This window comes from Aquarana catesbeiana, linkage group LG10 (genome assembly GCF_042186555.1).
Source record: "Aquarana catesbeiana isolate 2022-GZ linkage group LG10, ASM4218655v1, whole genome shotgun sequence".
In the NCBI taxonomy this organism is placed as follows: domain Eukaryota; kingdom Metazoa; phylum Chordata; class Amphibia; order Anura; family Ranidae; genus Aquarana; species Aquarana catesbeiana.
The window spans coordinates 37,614,947-37,629,820 of NC_133333.1; the positions used below are offsets into that span (position 1 = coordinate 37,614,947).

Below are 14,874 nucleotides of genomic sequence, written 5' to 3' on the forward strand. Positions count from 1 at the left end.
CTCCCGGTTAACGAGGGGTTAATCAGGAAGGGGTAAAAATGTAAGTCACTGCGAATGTTGTCGGTGGCTTGCGACTGGAGGCCTAAAGTTTAAAATAAGTTGGTCGCAGTGACCAAATTGTGTGTCGTTGCCCTTGAAGACCCCAAAAGTATATAGAGAAGTTTGGTTGATGGTTATTTAAAAATGTTATTTATTTAAATTATGTTAATTGTTAATAAAAGGCCGTAAGGCCATTTTGCTCCAAAAACCTTGTCACGTCATTTATTTGGTAAGTGGAGGGGTTTGGAAATTATGTTATAACAGGTTGAAAAAGAGAACTGGAGGTTATGTTGCATTCTCTAATTTTGACGCAGTAGCTCCTGTATCAAATTGTTCCATCCTCTGTGCTATCCTTTATATATCGAACTGTTCAGGATGTTATTGGTCAATATAAATAAAGAATAATAAAAAAAAAGAAGTGCATATCTAGTCAAAACTTTTTCATTTTGTTTTAGACAAAGTGAGGAAGGGTTAGAACCTCATTCTTTTTCTGCTATGCAAAGCTCCACTAGAAAGTACACTTTCACCAGACACCAGAAAGTTGAACATGGACACAAACAGAAGTAACATTTCTGTAAAAACCCAGTGGAGGCTCTTATCCTTATCCCCATTTTATCCAAAACAAAAATAAAAATGTGTGGCTAGATATCCACTTAAATAGTAGACAATCCATTGAATCTACTCCTGTCTTCTATCTCATTATGATCTATGAGCCATAGATTTATTGGAGAGGTTGCATAGTACAGAACTACTAGCAAGAGGATGCAGTCCTGAGCACAGGCCTCCTGAAACCCCTGTTTAATATGGCCAATTGAAATTATATCCGATATGAAGTTTATAGATGAAGAAGACTCTGACTGCAGTGCAATTTCTGCATTTCAAAGACTGCAGCTCACAAATTTATTTTACGTCACTTCAACGTGCCTGACGTTTCTTTTTCAAACTGCCATTTATCTCGTTCTTCTACAGCAAAAACATTTAGCGGAAATTTCCTCCTTATAAAGTATTTTATTTTTCGCCGTCCTCATAAAACCTTGTTTTCAGATCTTTTTCATGACTGTCCTTGCATTGCCGGTTCCTATCAAATTATTTAATTGTACTTTATAAAACAATTTCACCATTTTAATGAATTTAAACCCCCCTCTATATCCCCCCTTTAACTGTAGTCTTACCATTGTTGTCAGAATATATTTGTAGTGGGCAGACGTCATACCAAGCTCAGAGGCCTGCGGGAGAAGGAACAAAAAAATAGGTGAGTGGAAAAATCTGAGAAAATGGAGTTAGAACAACAGAAATGGGAAGTTGGCTTTAACAACTAATCACAAAACAGCTGTAATTTCTCTAGTATTTTGGACAGTGAAGGCTAACCCCTGATTGGCTGCTAGGAGTAAATTTTCAATAGATCAGCCCAGAGAAACTGAGGGGGGATGCTATGAATTCTGCTACTACTGACCTTTTTAAGAATGAGGTGGGACACTGTTGCATTGGCATCAATAATGATGGTGGATACTTTGTCATCGCGGATTTCCTTTAATAACGGTGTTGGATCGTTGGTTTCATCCAACATTCGGACAGACAGGGTGTCTTTTGATATTAGGAATTGGCGGACCAGTTCCTCTAGCCGAAGTAAACCTGAAGAAAGAAATAACGACAAGGATATTGACAGTACTGATAAGATGTTGTTAGAAAGAAGGTATTGTGAAAAGGGAACGGCACTGAACTATCTTTGTTTCTAAACCAGTCAACATTTGTAAGCCACTGGATGTCTATATGTTCTGCGGGTGAATTTCCTGGGGGTGACAAATGTGGGCCATTTTGTGTAGAAACAGCCACTTGTAGTCTCCACTGGAAGCCCTTGTGACAGGATGACAACCCAGAAGCACATTTGGAAGACAGGGACAGAGCGTGGTCACCCTATAACAGGAAGTACCAGAACAATGACCTTCAAGGTGAGATCACCAGATATTATTTTAAAGAAAGACTTTAAAAAAAAAAAGGAAATTATTTTTGAAGGGACATTAAGAACCTGTTCACACCAGATGCACTGGCAACTATTTCCAACACAGCCCCAACTCATAGACAATGCAAAATGTCTAGTTCCTAATTGTTTAAGTTCAACTCGCACCAGAGTTGCCAGCAGTCCGTAAATGTATGGACAGTTTGTAAAAATCAGCTGATTTGCAAACTGTTTCTAAATGTCTGTTATGGACAGGGGCTGCCCACAAAAAAATATGGCTGCAGGCTGGCTTCAGAACTATGCATGCGCATTTTCAAAGTTGTCTCAGCTCGGGGGGGCTCGGGCAGGCACGGACTGGGGGGCAGGCGCATGGTGACGTCATGGCAGCTCTTGGCGCCTTTTATGAATTACAGGACTGGAGGTGGAGGGGGAGCCGGGACTTGGGAATGAGAGCCTCTGTGATAGGTATTAAAAATATGTTAGTGTTTTACACATACAAATGACTTGGCATGCATGGATTTAACATAAAAACTGCACACACTTTAAAGATGTACATTATTTTAGTTTTATAAACTCACTTTCTTACAGTAGAAAATATCAACTGCTCATTTCTGACCTCTAGTGTTAGTGTAAGGGGGAACTCTGAGGACCCTGATATAAAGGGGAATTCTGATGTAAAGGGCAATGCTGCAGACCCTAATGTAAGTGGGATCTGATGTAAAGAGGAACACTGTGGACTCTGATGTAAGGGGGGCTCTGCTTACTAGAAACCACCTTACATCAGAATTTCTCTTTACACCAGAGTCTGCAGCATTCCCTCTTACATCAGAGTCCTCCGAGTTCTCCCTTACAGCAGTGTTCCCTTTTTCATCAGGTTCCGCAGAGTTCCCCTTTGCACTGTAGAGGGGAACCCTGCATACTCTGATGTAATGGTTAACTTTGTGCGGGGTAAATTAACCTGACCATCATGTAATAGAAAAAATATGTTATTTGCCTTTTTGTTATACCTTAAGCACATTGCTAATTGCACTAGCTACATTTTTGTAGCTTAAACAATTGATATTTCCATTAAACAGTCATTTCGCCAAATTTCTTTGTGTCATGCCAGTAAAAAAAAAAATGGGCCCATCAGTAAATTATTTGTGTCATGTCAGCAAAATTTAAATTCAGAAGGTTGGCAACCCTGTACCACACTATCATGCAGTTTTAGTCTACGTCTTATGCAGCCATTCTCAACTAAAGCACCTCCAGAGGTTTCTTGAGCTGTGGCTGATTGACTTCCCATTTGATGATGCCTCCATAAGTCAAGGGTCAATTTGGCAGAGCCAGCTGTATGACACCAATGGTCTTTTTTAGCTGTCTGTAAAGGTGGCTTTCTGAATACTACCATATACAGTGCTGTGAAAAAGTATTTGCCCCTTCCTGATTTTTTAATTGTTTTTTTGCATATTTGTCACACCTAAATGATTCAGATCATCAAACTAATTTTAATATTACACAAAGATAACTTGAGTAAACACAAAATTGTATTTTTAAATTATGATTTCATTTATAAAAGGGAAAAAAGCTGTCAAAACCTGCTTGGCCTTATGTGAAAAAGTAATTTCCCCCCTCCCCTCCCGGCTAAATTATGAATGAACTGTGATTAACACCCAGGTCTGATTACTGCCAGACCTGTTGAATCAAGAAATTACTTAAATAGAAGCTGTCTGACAAAGTGAAGCAGGCTAAAAGATATCAAAAAGCAACACATCACGACGTGATGTAAAGTAATTCAAGAACAGATGAGAAACAAAGTAACTGACGTGTATCAGTCTGGAAAGGGTTACAAAGCCATTTCTAAGGCTTTGGGACTCCAGTGAACCATGGTGAGAGCCATAATCCACAAGTGGAGAAAACTTGGAACAGTAGTGAACCTTCCCAGGAGTCACTAGCCTACCAAAATTACTCCAAGAGCACAACAACGACTCATCCAGGAGGTCAGAACCCAGAACAACATCTAAAGAACTGCAGGCCTCACTTGCCTCAGTTAAAGTCAGTGTTCAAGATTCAACAATAGAACTAGGTAAAAATGGCATCCATGTGAGACTTCCAAGACGAAAGCCACTGCTAACCAAAAAGAACACAAAGGTTCGTCTCACATTTGCCAAAAAACATCTTGATTATCCCTAAGACTTTTGGGCAAATATCCTGTGGACAAAAGTTGAACTTTTTGGAAGGTGTAAGTCCCATTACATCTGGCGTAAAACTAAAGGCATTCCGTAAAAAAGAACATCATACCAACAGAAGGTCCGGCCATCTGTTCGTGACCTCAAACTCAAGCGGGTTATGCAACAGGACAATGATCTGAAACACACCAGCAAGTCCACCTCTGAATGACTCAAAGGAAAAACAAAATGAAGGTTTTGGAGTGGCCTAGTCAATCTGTGGACTTTGATTGAGATGCTGTGGCATGACCTTAAAGAGGCCATTCATGCTAGAAAACCCTCCAATGCGGCTGAATCAAAACAATTCTGCAAAGAAGAGTGGGCCAAAATTCCTCCACATCAATGTGAAAGACGCATTGGCAGTTATCACAAACGCTTGATTGCAGTTGTTGCCGCCAAGGGTGGATCAACCAGGAATTATGTTTAGGGGCAATTACTTTTTCACATAGGGCCAGGCAGGTTTGGACAGCTTTTTCCCATAACAAATTAAACCATAATTTAAAAACTGTATTTTGTATTTACTTGGGTTATCTTTGTGTAATAAAAAAATGTGTTTAATTATCTGACAAGTGTGACAAATATACAAAAAAAAAAATAGGAAGGGGGCAAATACTTTTTTCACAGCACTGTAGGTTTTCCTACTAACCACCAATGTAAGGGGCATTTTTCCCACTAACCACCAATGAATTGGAAGGGTACCTTGAGACCTGAAAATGATTTCAAAGGTTCCTTGTGAGTTAAAAGGTTGAGAAAGGCTGGTCTGCTGCTTTCTGGTTCAATAATTAATAAAGTTTCAATCAGCAGACATTAGTAACAGAAGATGCAATCATTATAAAAAATGATTGCCGCTGAAGCGTTTCATATAATAAACCTGAAACGTACAGCTTGTTGTATTGGAAAAGTAGAACTGTAACATGTACAAAGTAAGGAAAAAAGTATAGAAGGGAGGGGTAGAGAAAGAAGGACAGGGGTTCCCAAGGGCCTGCAATACGCTCCTCAGGAGGAACCAAAATATCAAGAATCTTATCAACGGGTCAAGGCTCCACTGAGGGCTCAAAACTTGATGGGAAGAAATGTGCAGCCCAAAGCCGCCACATCTTGGAGTACTCGGGGATCCTATCTTGCAAGGTTGCCTCTATCTTGCCATGGATCATGGCTTGTGTAACTTTATTTCTTGTCTCGGTACGGCACAATTTCAGTGTTTTCCAGGCTTTTGCCAATGTCTGCTTAGCAGCAGTAGTGACCTGCAGGAGAAGCTTAAAATGAGAGAGCATCCCAAACACTTCAGCCCAAAAAATGGGTCTACTGCTTTCAATAAGGTCAGGGCTGACAATGGCTTGTGATGAGAGGGAAGCAGTGGATTGCAATTATGGAAAAAAAAGCCAAATATGGCTATCTTTATGTATAATATTCATCAAGTATTGTAAGTATATTATATCTATGAATATATATTATGTATACACCCACTATATATAGTCATTACACTCTCTACATGGAAACAAGGTTATTTAAACATGACAATGATGAATGTACAGCAGCTACATTAAGCAAAGTCCATGTATAACGACATTTTCTTTTCCTTTAAATAAAGGGTATAGATGTGCTTTAATAATAAACATCTGAAATGAATGGGTAGGAAAAGAGTGTGAGTAATGAAGGGAAGCATAAAAGGGTGAATAGTTGACATAACAGTACAGAACAGTGTAACATCCGCATTCTATTCTAATTTTATTCCTAGCATCTGACATGAATTTCATTTGACACATAGCACACGAGTTTCACAGCCAGCCATATCTCCACAGCTCACATATTGCTGAGAACGAGGAAGGTTTTTTTTATACAACACAAAAGAAAAAAAATCAGGATACAAAGACACAAGTTGTAAGCTACAAGAACATTTAGATCAAATGTAAAGAATGTTTATAAGAAACAAAAATCAAAGAAGACCTCTGCTAGATACTATTTATTTCTAAAGTGCCCACATATTGCTATTTCAGTGACTCTAAAACAGGGGTGCCCAACCTTTTGAAGAGCGTGGGCCACTTAAGCGTCTTGGTAATTGGTTGTGGGCCACAATGAGCAGAGCAGGCGGATGACTGGTCCGTGTCCACTCTGCATATGCAGAGCAGACATGGACACAGCTCACTCTACTCCAATACTATCTGCCCAGACGAAATGGGATGGATCTGTTTTTTTTAGCAGATTGGATTGGAGATAGGTGGGTGTAAATGGACACAAGGGGCCTAAGGCTGTTTTCACACTGATGTGCTTCAGTTTACCCACAACACAGACGCAGCGCAGTGCATCTGTGGCTTTCCTGTGGGTTAGCTGCACTTTGCCATAGATTCTAATATATTCTGCAGGTGTGGTGCACTTTCTGAAAGCTCACCAAACCCGCAGGTAATAACAGAAGTCTATGGCTCAGTGCAGGTAACCCACAGGTTCCGGGCAGAGTACATTTGGTATCACTTCGCTTGGGAGCCGTCGCTATACAGGACGCATTGGCTTATGTGGCTCTGCTCGGCAAGCGGCTGCTTCCTCTACAGACGGCTTCATTCACAATACTGATGCTCTGGGATGGAACCCACAGTCTGGAATTGCCTACCCACACATTCCAGAGCAGGAGGGCTCCACAAGCCACATCAGAGGGCTCTGCGGGCCACAGGTTGGGCAACCCTGCTCTAGAATAAACAACCCTTTGTCTGGGAATAAAAACAGTTTATTTGGTTTCTGAGGTTCTAACAGCCTTGAACATGTGGAAGAATTTTCAAAAAATGATCTGCGTGTGGCCCCTCCTTCTCAGCATGACATATTTGACTGGGGCCGGACCAATGAAATAAAACTCTATATTACTAGGTCAGCGGAATGGAAAAGGGAATTGGTAGGTGCAGGTACATACGTCTTATAATATATATTAGCTGATCTATCTTTGCAAAGAAAAGTTGTGGAATCCTTCTATTAGCAATATAAAAGCTAGACATTTGTAAAGAGAACTTGTCACCTTGCTCATACAAAGCAAAATGAGAGGACCTCTTTGAATCCAAATCGCTGACCCAGTTATAATTACCGTCACTGCACTTCCATTGCAGTCAATGCGAAATAGCCAGGTATGAGCGAGCATGCAACTTTCTCCCATGATCATGTTCTCTGGCCTAGTGCCAATCAGGAAGCCTGAAAACTGTCACATGATGGAGGGGTGTTGTCATCAATTCCTGTAGGCTCCAACACCAAGTAGGAATTTTTTGGCGGATGCGAAGGGGAAAGAAGTGGCAGGGACTTTGTGATGGTAAGTGTAACTGGGTTAGCTAAGGGTTTTAAAGATAGCCAGTCGCTTTGCCCTCAATAGGTAAGTCATAAGGGTCTTTATAAACAATATCCTAGGTTTCCATTAGGCTACAACTTTTCTTTCTAATCCTAACTTTTTACTGGAATATCGCAAGAAATCACAATATGACAAAAGAAGACTCTGAACATAAGGAAAAAAGCTCAAACAACAAAGTGTGGCGAGTCAGTTTGTCAGTATTCTGATATCTTTGATACAAGAACAAAGTAAGGCCATAATACCCTGTAATTACAGAATAAAATCTGTGAAAATGGGTTACCCCAATAAACATTTATGAGCCTCTTGTTATTAATCTCAACAACATTAATTTTAGAAACTGGTACCGTGAAGTCAATATTGAGTTGAGGCTACACAGAAAGAGCTTATTACGTTTGTGAAGTATATTGAAGATAACTAATATTCTCGTATCTCAAGGCGTTTCTGGATGAATAGAATTGATAGTCAGACTGACTTAAAAACAAAGTGTGAGTTTATTGTCACACAGTTGACATCATAAATACAATTTAAAAAGCATAACAGTTCAGTGTAGGTAAAAATATATGAAATAGAAGCAATGCTTATGAAAAATGTATCAAGCTTGAAATAATGGCTGTGCGGCCATGTGTGTCTTCCATGTGCATTTCTTCAATGCTGCCTCGTGTCACCAAGAAGAAGAAGGAAATGACGTTATCTTCGGCTCCGAAAGAAGGCAGCTGTTACAATTCATCAAAGGGTATATGAATGGAACTCCGTATGTAGAATTGACTGTATATTGATCATCCTTCTGTGTGTGTGTCTCCCTGAATATTGAAGTCTTGGCTTTATATGTTACATGTGAATGTCATAACCTCACAAAACTCAGTACCTTGTATGGCACGCATTATGCCATACAAGAGGAGGTACTAACTCAGAGTCATATATGGACTTTGATTGACAAGCCCACATGTGACACCCTTTTTTCGTGTATTGTAAACAGGGAAGAATAGAGCGCTTATAGAGCGCTTGGGGGCTATGTGGCTATAGCGACGGCACCTCTGCTGGGGAATATGGATGTAAAGTCCATGGTAACGGTAAGTCCATGTATCCCGGGTGGTAACCACTGGAAAGAAGGGACAGGGTCGTTAGGTACACTTGAAAGGCAGCCAGCAGTAGAGCAGAAGTAGTTCTCTGTAGGTAAACAAGAAGAAAGGAGAGCAGCGCCGATCTGAGTGTGGTAACGTGACAAAAATGGTTTATTCAAAAGTAATGCACTCACTAGACAGAAGATGGTTCTAGGCACATAGGTATATAATCATCCAGACCATGGCAGAGATCCAATGCAGCAGCTGTAGAGCGCGGTGATCCTAGTACCCGGCGGCGCCGGTGGTTTCCGGTGTCCCGGGCTGGATGCAAGGGCGCAGGAGGAAGCTGTAAGCAGGAGATCTCTGCGTGGAAGGTAGGATCCGTGCACACGTTTGGAGCATACCTGATGAAGGAGCACGCATGCTTCGAACGTGTGCACAGATCCTACCTTCCATGCAGAGACTTCCTGCTTACAGCTTCCTCATGCGCCCTTGAACCCAGCCCTGGAAACCAGAAACCACCGGCGCCGCCGGGTACTAGGATCACCGCGCTCCACAGCTGCTGCATTGGATCTCTGCCATGGTCTGGATGATTATATACCTATGTGCCTAGAACCATCTTCTGTCTAGTGAGTGCATTACTTTTGAATAAACCATTTTTGTCATGTTACCACACTCAGATCGGCGCTGTTCTGCTTTCTTCTTCTTATTCTTGTTTTGTAATGTGCTGATCATGTAATATAACAAAGTCTACCCAAGTAACACATATTATCAACTTAAACATACAAATACTAATGATTATAACTAAGATTACACTAATCTCAACTTAACAGTATTTAAACAAATATGTATTATTCCTCTAATTACATAGATCTATTCTTGACTTCCCATGACATTCTAAACCAAGATACCTTATATGTCACTCTAAACTAGCTACACCAGAAATGAGAGAAGCAAAATGATACCCCAGCTCCACTGCCAATATGATGATCTATGAACTGTGATCCGGTGCTCTAGCCAGGACGTTCAGGCCCCAAAATGCAGTACTTGAATCAGAAAAGGGCTGGCGACTCGGATGCTCTTGAATAAAAGTCCTTTATTGGGTTACATGGGTACACGGGTACAGGCTACGCTGACGCGTTTCGTCTAAGAAGCCTTCATCAAAGCATGCATGTTTGATTTAAAAACTGATATTTATAACAGAGTAAGCACTCCAAATAGGGCGGGTGCATCCTAATCAGAGCAATCAAAACAATTAAAAACACATGGAGAAAAGAAAGAGAAGCACAGCAGGAACAAACAAAGCAAACAAATAAAGCATATTCAAAATGGTGCGATAAATATATCAAACAATGCGACTATGTTGAAAAATGCGAGTATGTTAAAAAAAGATTTATATCCATCCTATTGTTCAAACCATACGGTTTTCTAGTATTGTGGGTATGTATCCACCATACTTCACGCTTGAGCAAAATATGATGAGTGTCACCTCCTCTTGGGGGTTTTTTAACCTGTTCAGCACCAAAAAAGGAAAAAGTGTCAAGATTACCATGATGGAATTCCCAGAAATGTTTTTGACACATATGAGATATTTTTAGCATTAGTATTTGTAGTGTCATTCACATGTTCCGAGATTCTAACTCTCAACGGGCGTATAGTGCACCCAATGTATTGTAGACGGCAGGCACTATGCTAAATAACATATACCACCGATTTAGAGTTGCAGTTTATATACTGTTTGCTGGTATATGTTTTCTTGTTAGAAAAAGAAAAAACTGAGGTGCTTTTTTTATGTCTATGACACTGCCTACAGGTGTTATGGCCACACATGTAGGAAGCTACAGTGGAAAGCCAGGTCTGTGATTTGTTTGCAGAAAAAGAAATGACTCCTGCGCACAAGTGGATGACCAGACAGGTGATACAACGACACAGGCCTTGCTGGCCTCAAGGATGGGGAATCCTAATAGACAACAAGATAAAAAGAAAAAGGGGCGCACCAGCCATGTGCATTATCTTTTGTAAAAGTATTTATTGAATAAAATGATAAAAGAAATTACTCACAAGCGGTCGTGGAACAAGGTGTGATGTGAAAAGTTGACTGCTGAGCTCTGATGAAGAAGGGATGTTCCCTTCGAAACGCGTCAGCTGGTAGTGATGCTTGTGTGTTCCTCCATGATCTTTGGAAGGTTTCTCTCATCATAGAATCATTTGCTGCTAGTCAGTGCATTTTTCACATCGCACCTTGTTCCACAAGCGCTTGTGAGTAATTTCTTTTATCATTTTATTCAATAAATACTTTTACAAAAGATAATGCACATGGCTGGTGCACCCCTTTTTCTTTTTATCTCGCTGCAATTTGTTTGACTTCTGGGAGCAAAACAAGCTGGGTGACAACATACTTCCCAGACTGGGGGCCCTTCTACTGGAAAATTGACAACCGCCCTGGATAACAGAGTACAGATCCTTGTGAGCATACAAAATGGGGAGATGCGCTTTAAGAATCGCAACGATTTTGTTGTATTCTATAGAGAAAGTAGTGACAAAATTAACTTTATTTCTATTGTAATCCCTACACTGTTTGTGTTCATTTGTGCCACTATTCTGAATCATCTCCACCCGATCTATATGAAATGCTGTATTTTGATTTCTAGCTATTGATCGTGTACTATAGCCCCTTTCTTTGAGTCGCTTTTGAATCGCTGTGCATTCTTGCAAGAAATCCTTATCTGTAGAGAAGAAATCTACACCAGAAATATCTAGCATTTTACTGACTCAACTTTAGCTGAAGAATCATATCAGATCAATTGATCAAGGTCATTCACACATCCTAATATCATGATTAGTCATAAAACCAAATATATTTTGCAAGCTTAATATGAATATAATATAACACCTATAATTGCCAAATTATAAATTTGGAATAATATTCTAATAGTTTGAGTGAGATGTTCAGGATGTTCTCTACTAGCACCCCAGGAAAGCAGCAGAAAATGGGTACTGTAAATTCCCGGAGCACATATTAGACAGTACACCCTCCCTAAATGCCTTCTTTCATCATTATGTACAGGACCTCACTAGGCTACAGGCTTTAAAATTATGCTGAAAAGCCCACGAGTTTCTTGTGTAACAGAGGCATCCATAATGTTATATACCGTATTTATTGGCGTATAACACACACTTTTTTCCCCTTAAAACCAGGGGAAAATCGTGGGTGCGTGTTATACGCTGATCCCCCGCCAATTGTGAGCCTTTTGGCGGCTCCCAGCCGCTCTCGGCGGCTTTTGGCGGCTCTCGCACTCCAGCGTGAGCTGCCGAAAGCCACCAAGAGTGGCCGAGTGTGTCAGAAAGCCACAGAGAATGGCCGAAAGCCGCTGAGAGCCGCCGAGAATGGCCGAGAGCGTGCGAAAGCTGCCGAGGGCGGCCGAGAGCCGCTGAGAACGGCGGCCCAATTTTTAAATGGCAGATGTCTGCAAATGACAAGGCTGCAATGGCGGAGAGTGCTACAGATGGACACTGACAAGGCTACAGATGGACACTGACAAGGCTGCAATGGGGGACAGTGCTACAGATGAACACTGACAAGGCTACAGATGGACACTGATGAGGCTGCATTGATGGACACTTAAATGTAAGTTTTTTTCCTTAAACTTCCCTCCTAAAAGTTTTTTTCCTTAAAATTCCCTCCTAAACTTGGGGTGCGTGTTATACGCCGGCGCGTGTTATACGCCAATAAATATAGTATTTTATACACCGAATCTTAGTTTTTATAGCCATATTTTTTATCACTGTTATTATGTGCTTGTCTATTAGAATATGTTACACCTACTATCTGTTGAAGTGATGCTAAGTTACAAAACACTTCATTGTAATACATACTTCATATTGAGTAAACTTTGCTCTGTCTGACCATTTTTCTCCCCAAGGTACATCACATCTGTAGATCACATCACATTAAATACTTTCCTCTTGTGACCCTGTTACTACAGAGCAGGTCGTGAAATTCTTTGCAGAGGCCCACCTGACCACCTGTCCCCTGGCCCTTGTTCCCTCACAACTTCCCCCCACAGAAACCGCCCTACTAATACTCACTGACAACTTACTAACAACTAAAACCAATGGCCATTACTCCATGCTCATACTAGTTTCTGTTGCCTTTGACTCAGTTGACCACCTGCTCCTCCTGAAAAAAACATGGACTCTAAAGACTCTCTTTCTAACTATGAAAGTGTTTTCATACACTTACTAAATAGGCACCTCTGCTACACAAAAAACCTCTGGGCTTTTTCATATAATAGTAAAACCAAGATACCATCCTGGTGTCCCTCAAGTGAATCTTAGACTGGGCTCTCTGAGCATCAAAAGTGACATAGCCCTGCTCTGCCTGGAGACAGATATTTTCTCCACAGGTGTCCTTACAAGATTGCATATACCATTGGCGTATTGTTATTCACAGCCTACCAGATATAAGAACACAGTTTTGTTAATTAATGCTTTTATGGCATCAACTCCATACTACATGATAAAGGCTCTTCCATCCTTCTGCTCCTCTTCTTTTGGGTCTACCTTTGAGTGTTTTCACATTTACACCACCACAAAAGATACAGGCTACATGCTTCTCACTGCTCCACCTATGCCTTTCCAGTTGCAAACAGCCATCTTTTTCTCCAGGCCCCAAGGGGGGGGATTAATAATTTCAGCACAAATATCTGGTCAGCTATATACCCAAGTTCTCATTGCCTTGCTGCTTCTTCCATGACCCTTGTCTATTTGTTAGCCACATTAGTTTGAGACAGGTCATCTTTATGGTGTGTTTGGAGTGATTGGAGTACACACAACTGCTGTTTATTGTGCAACATCATCCCTTTCTCAATGCTACAAACATTAGATTCATTCACCTTCACCAATCAAAGAGCATTCTAGTACTAACTAAAGTGGCACCAACAGAAGCACTTTCTCTTCAGGCCTCTCAATCCACATGGACCAGGAGCTCTCCAGCCTTGCCTTAACTCGACGAAAGGCAAGGATGAAAACTGGAAAAACCCCTCAAGGTTGAGGACCTCAAAAATTTAAATGTAAAATTTTGAATATAAAAATAGTTTATTTTTTCTAATTTTTGTTTAATTATTAATTCTTGCAACAACGGGACGAGCACTTTCTCTTAATGCCGAGTACACACGGTTGGAATTTCCGACATACAAATGTTCGATGTGAGCTTGTTGTCGGAAATTTCGACCGTGTGTATGCTCCATCGGACATTTGCTGTGGGAATTTCCATCAACAAATGTTTCCGAGCGCGTGTAGACATTTCCAACGCACAAAATTCCACACATGCTCTGAATCAAGCAGAAGAGCCGCACTGGCTATTGAACTTCACTTTTCTCGACTGGTCGTACGTCTTGTACGTCAGCACATTCTTGGCGATCGGAATTTCCGACAACATTTGTGCGACTGTGTGTATGCAAGACAAGTTTGAGCCAACATCCTTTGTAAATAAATCCAAGGTTTTGTTGTCGGAATGTCCGATCGTGTGTACGCGGCATTATAGACAGCTTGTTCCACATGGAGGACAAAAACTCTCCAACCTTGCCTTAACTCCAATGAGGTGAGAAACTGGACTGGAAAACCCCTAGGGGGGGAATGGCCAATAATGCCATACTCATCAAGGCCAATAATTCCATACTCATCATTGCCAATAATGCCATACTCATCATGGCCAATAATGCCATACTCAGCATGGCCAATAATGCCATACTCAGCATGGCCAATAATGCCATACTCCATCAGGGTAGAGGACCTCAAAAAATTAAAAATAGTTTAATTACCAAGCCCTGTAAGGAACAGAATGTTGCTAAACTACAGTGGTTTTACATAGACTCTTTGTTCTGTTAACAAGAAGATCGCAAGAACATTGTTTAGCCTATAGTCCCAGCATTGTTCCAGTAAAATGTGAAATAAGGACGTTCCGCTCTCCTGAACAGCTTTTTAAAGATAGTAATTGTCAGCAAAGGAACGGGGCCGCAACCATGCTGGGCAGATTTGGTTAAATATAAATGCTCTAGTTATTTAAGCCATGTAATTTAACCCAGTAAGGTGATTAATGCCTAATTGTGGGTTTACCCGCTCTTGAAAAAAAAATAGAGAGATTTTGTCCATAAAACAGAAAATAAAAGCCTTTCTTACAACTGACATGATCCCACTAGCACTTAATGTAAAAGAACGTTTTAACGTTATTGAGGTTACAGAATCGGACGTGTTCAATGAATTTCACAGATTCCATTGCCGCTCTCC

General features: G+C 40.8%; 1 protein-coding gene across 2 annotated transcripts in view; it reads right to left on the reverse strand.

Annotated features, from left to right (window-relative positions):
* The window catches only part of GRIK5 (glutamate ionotropic receptor kainate type subunit 5), a 591,069-nt gene that overhangs the window by 163,954 nt on the left and 412,241 nt on the right, over positions 1-14,874 (reverse strand). For both annotated transcript variants that reach the window (XM_073602012.1, XM_073602011.1), the window contains exons 6-7: positions 1,493-1,671; positions 1,212-1,265 (exon numbers count right to left, since the gene is read on the reverse strand). In XM_073602012.1, coding sequence (XP_073458113.1) covers positions 1,212-1,265; positions 1,493-1,671 — 233 coding nt within the window. The remainder of the gene's footprint in view (positions 1-1,211; positions 1,266-1,492; positions 1,672-14,874) is intronic.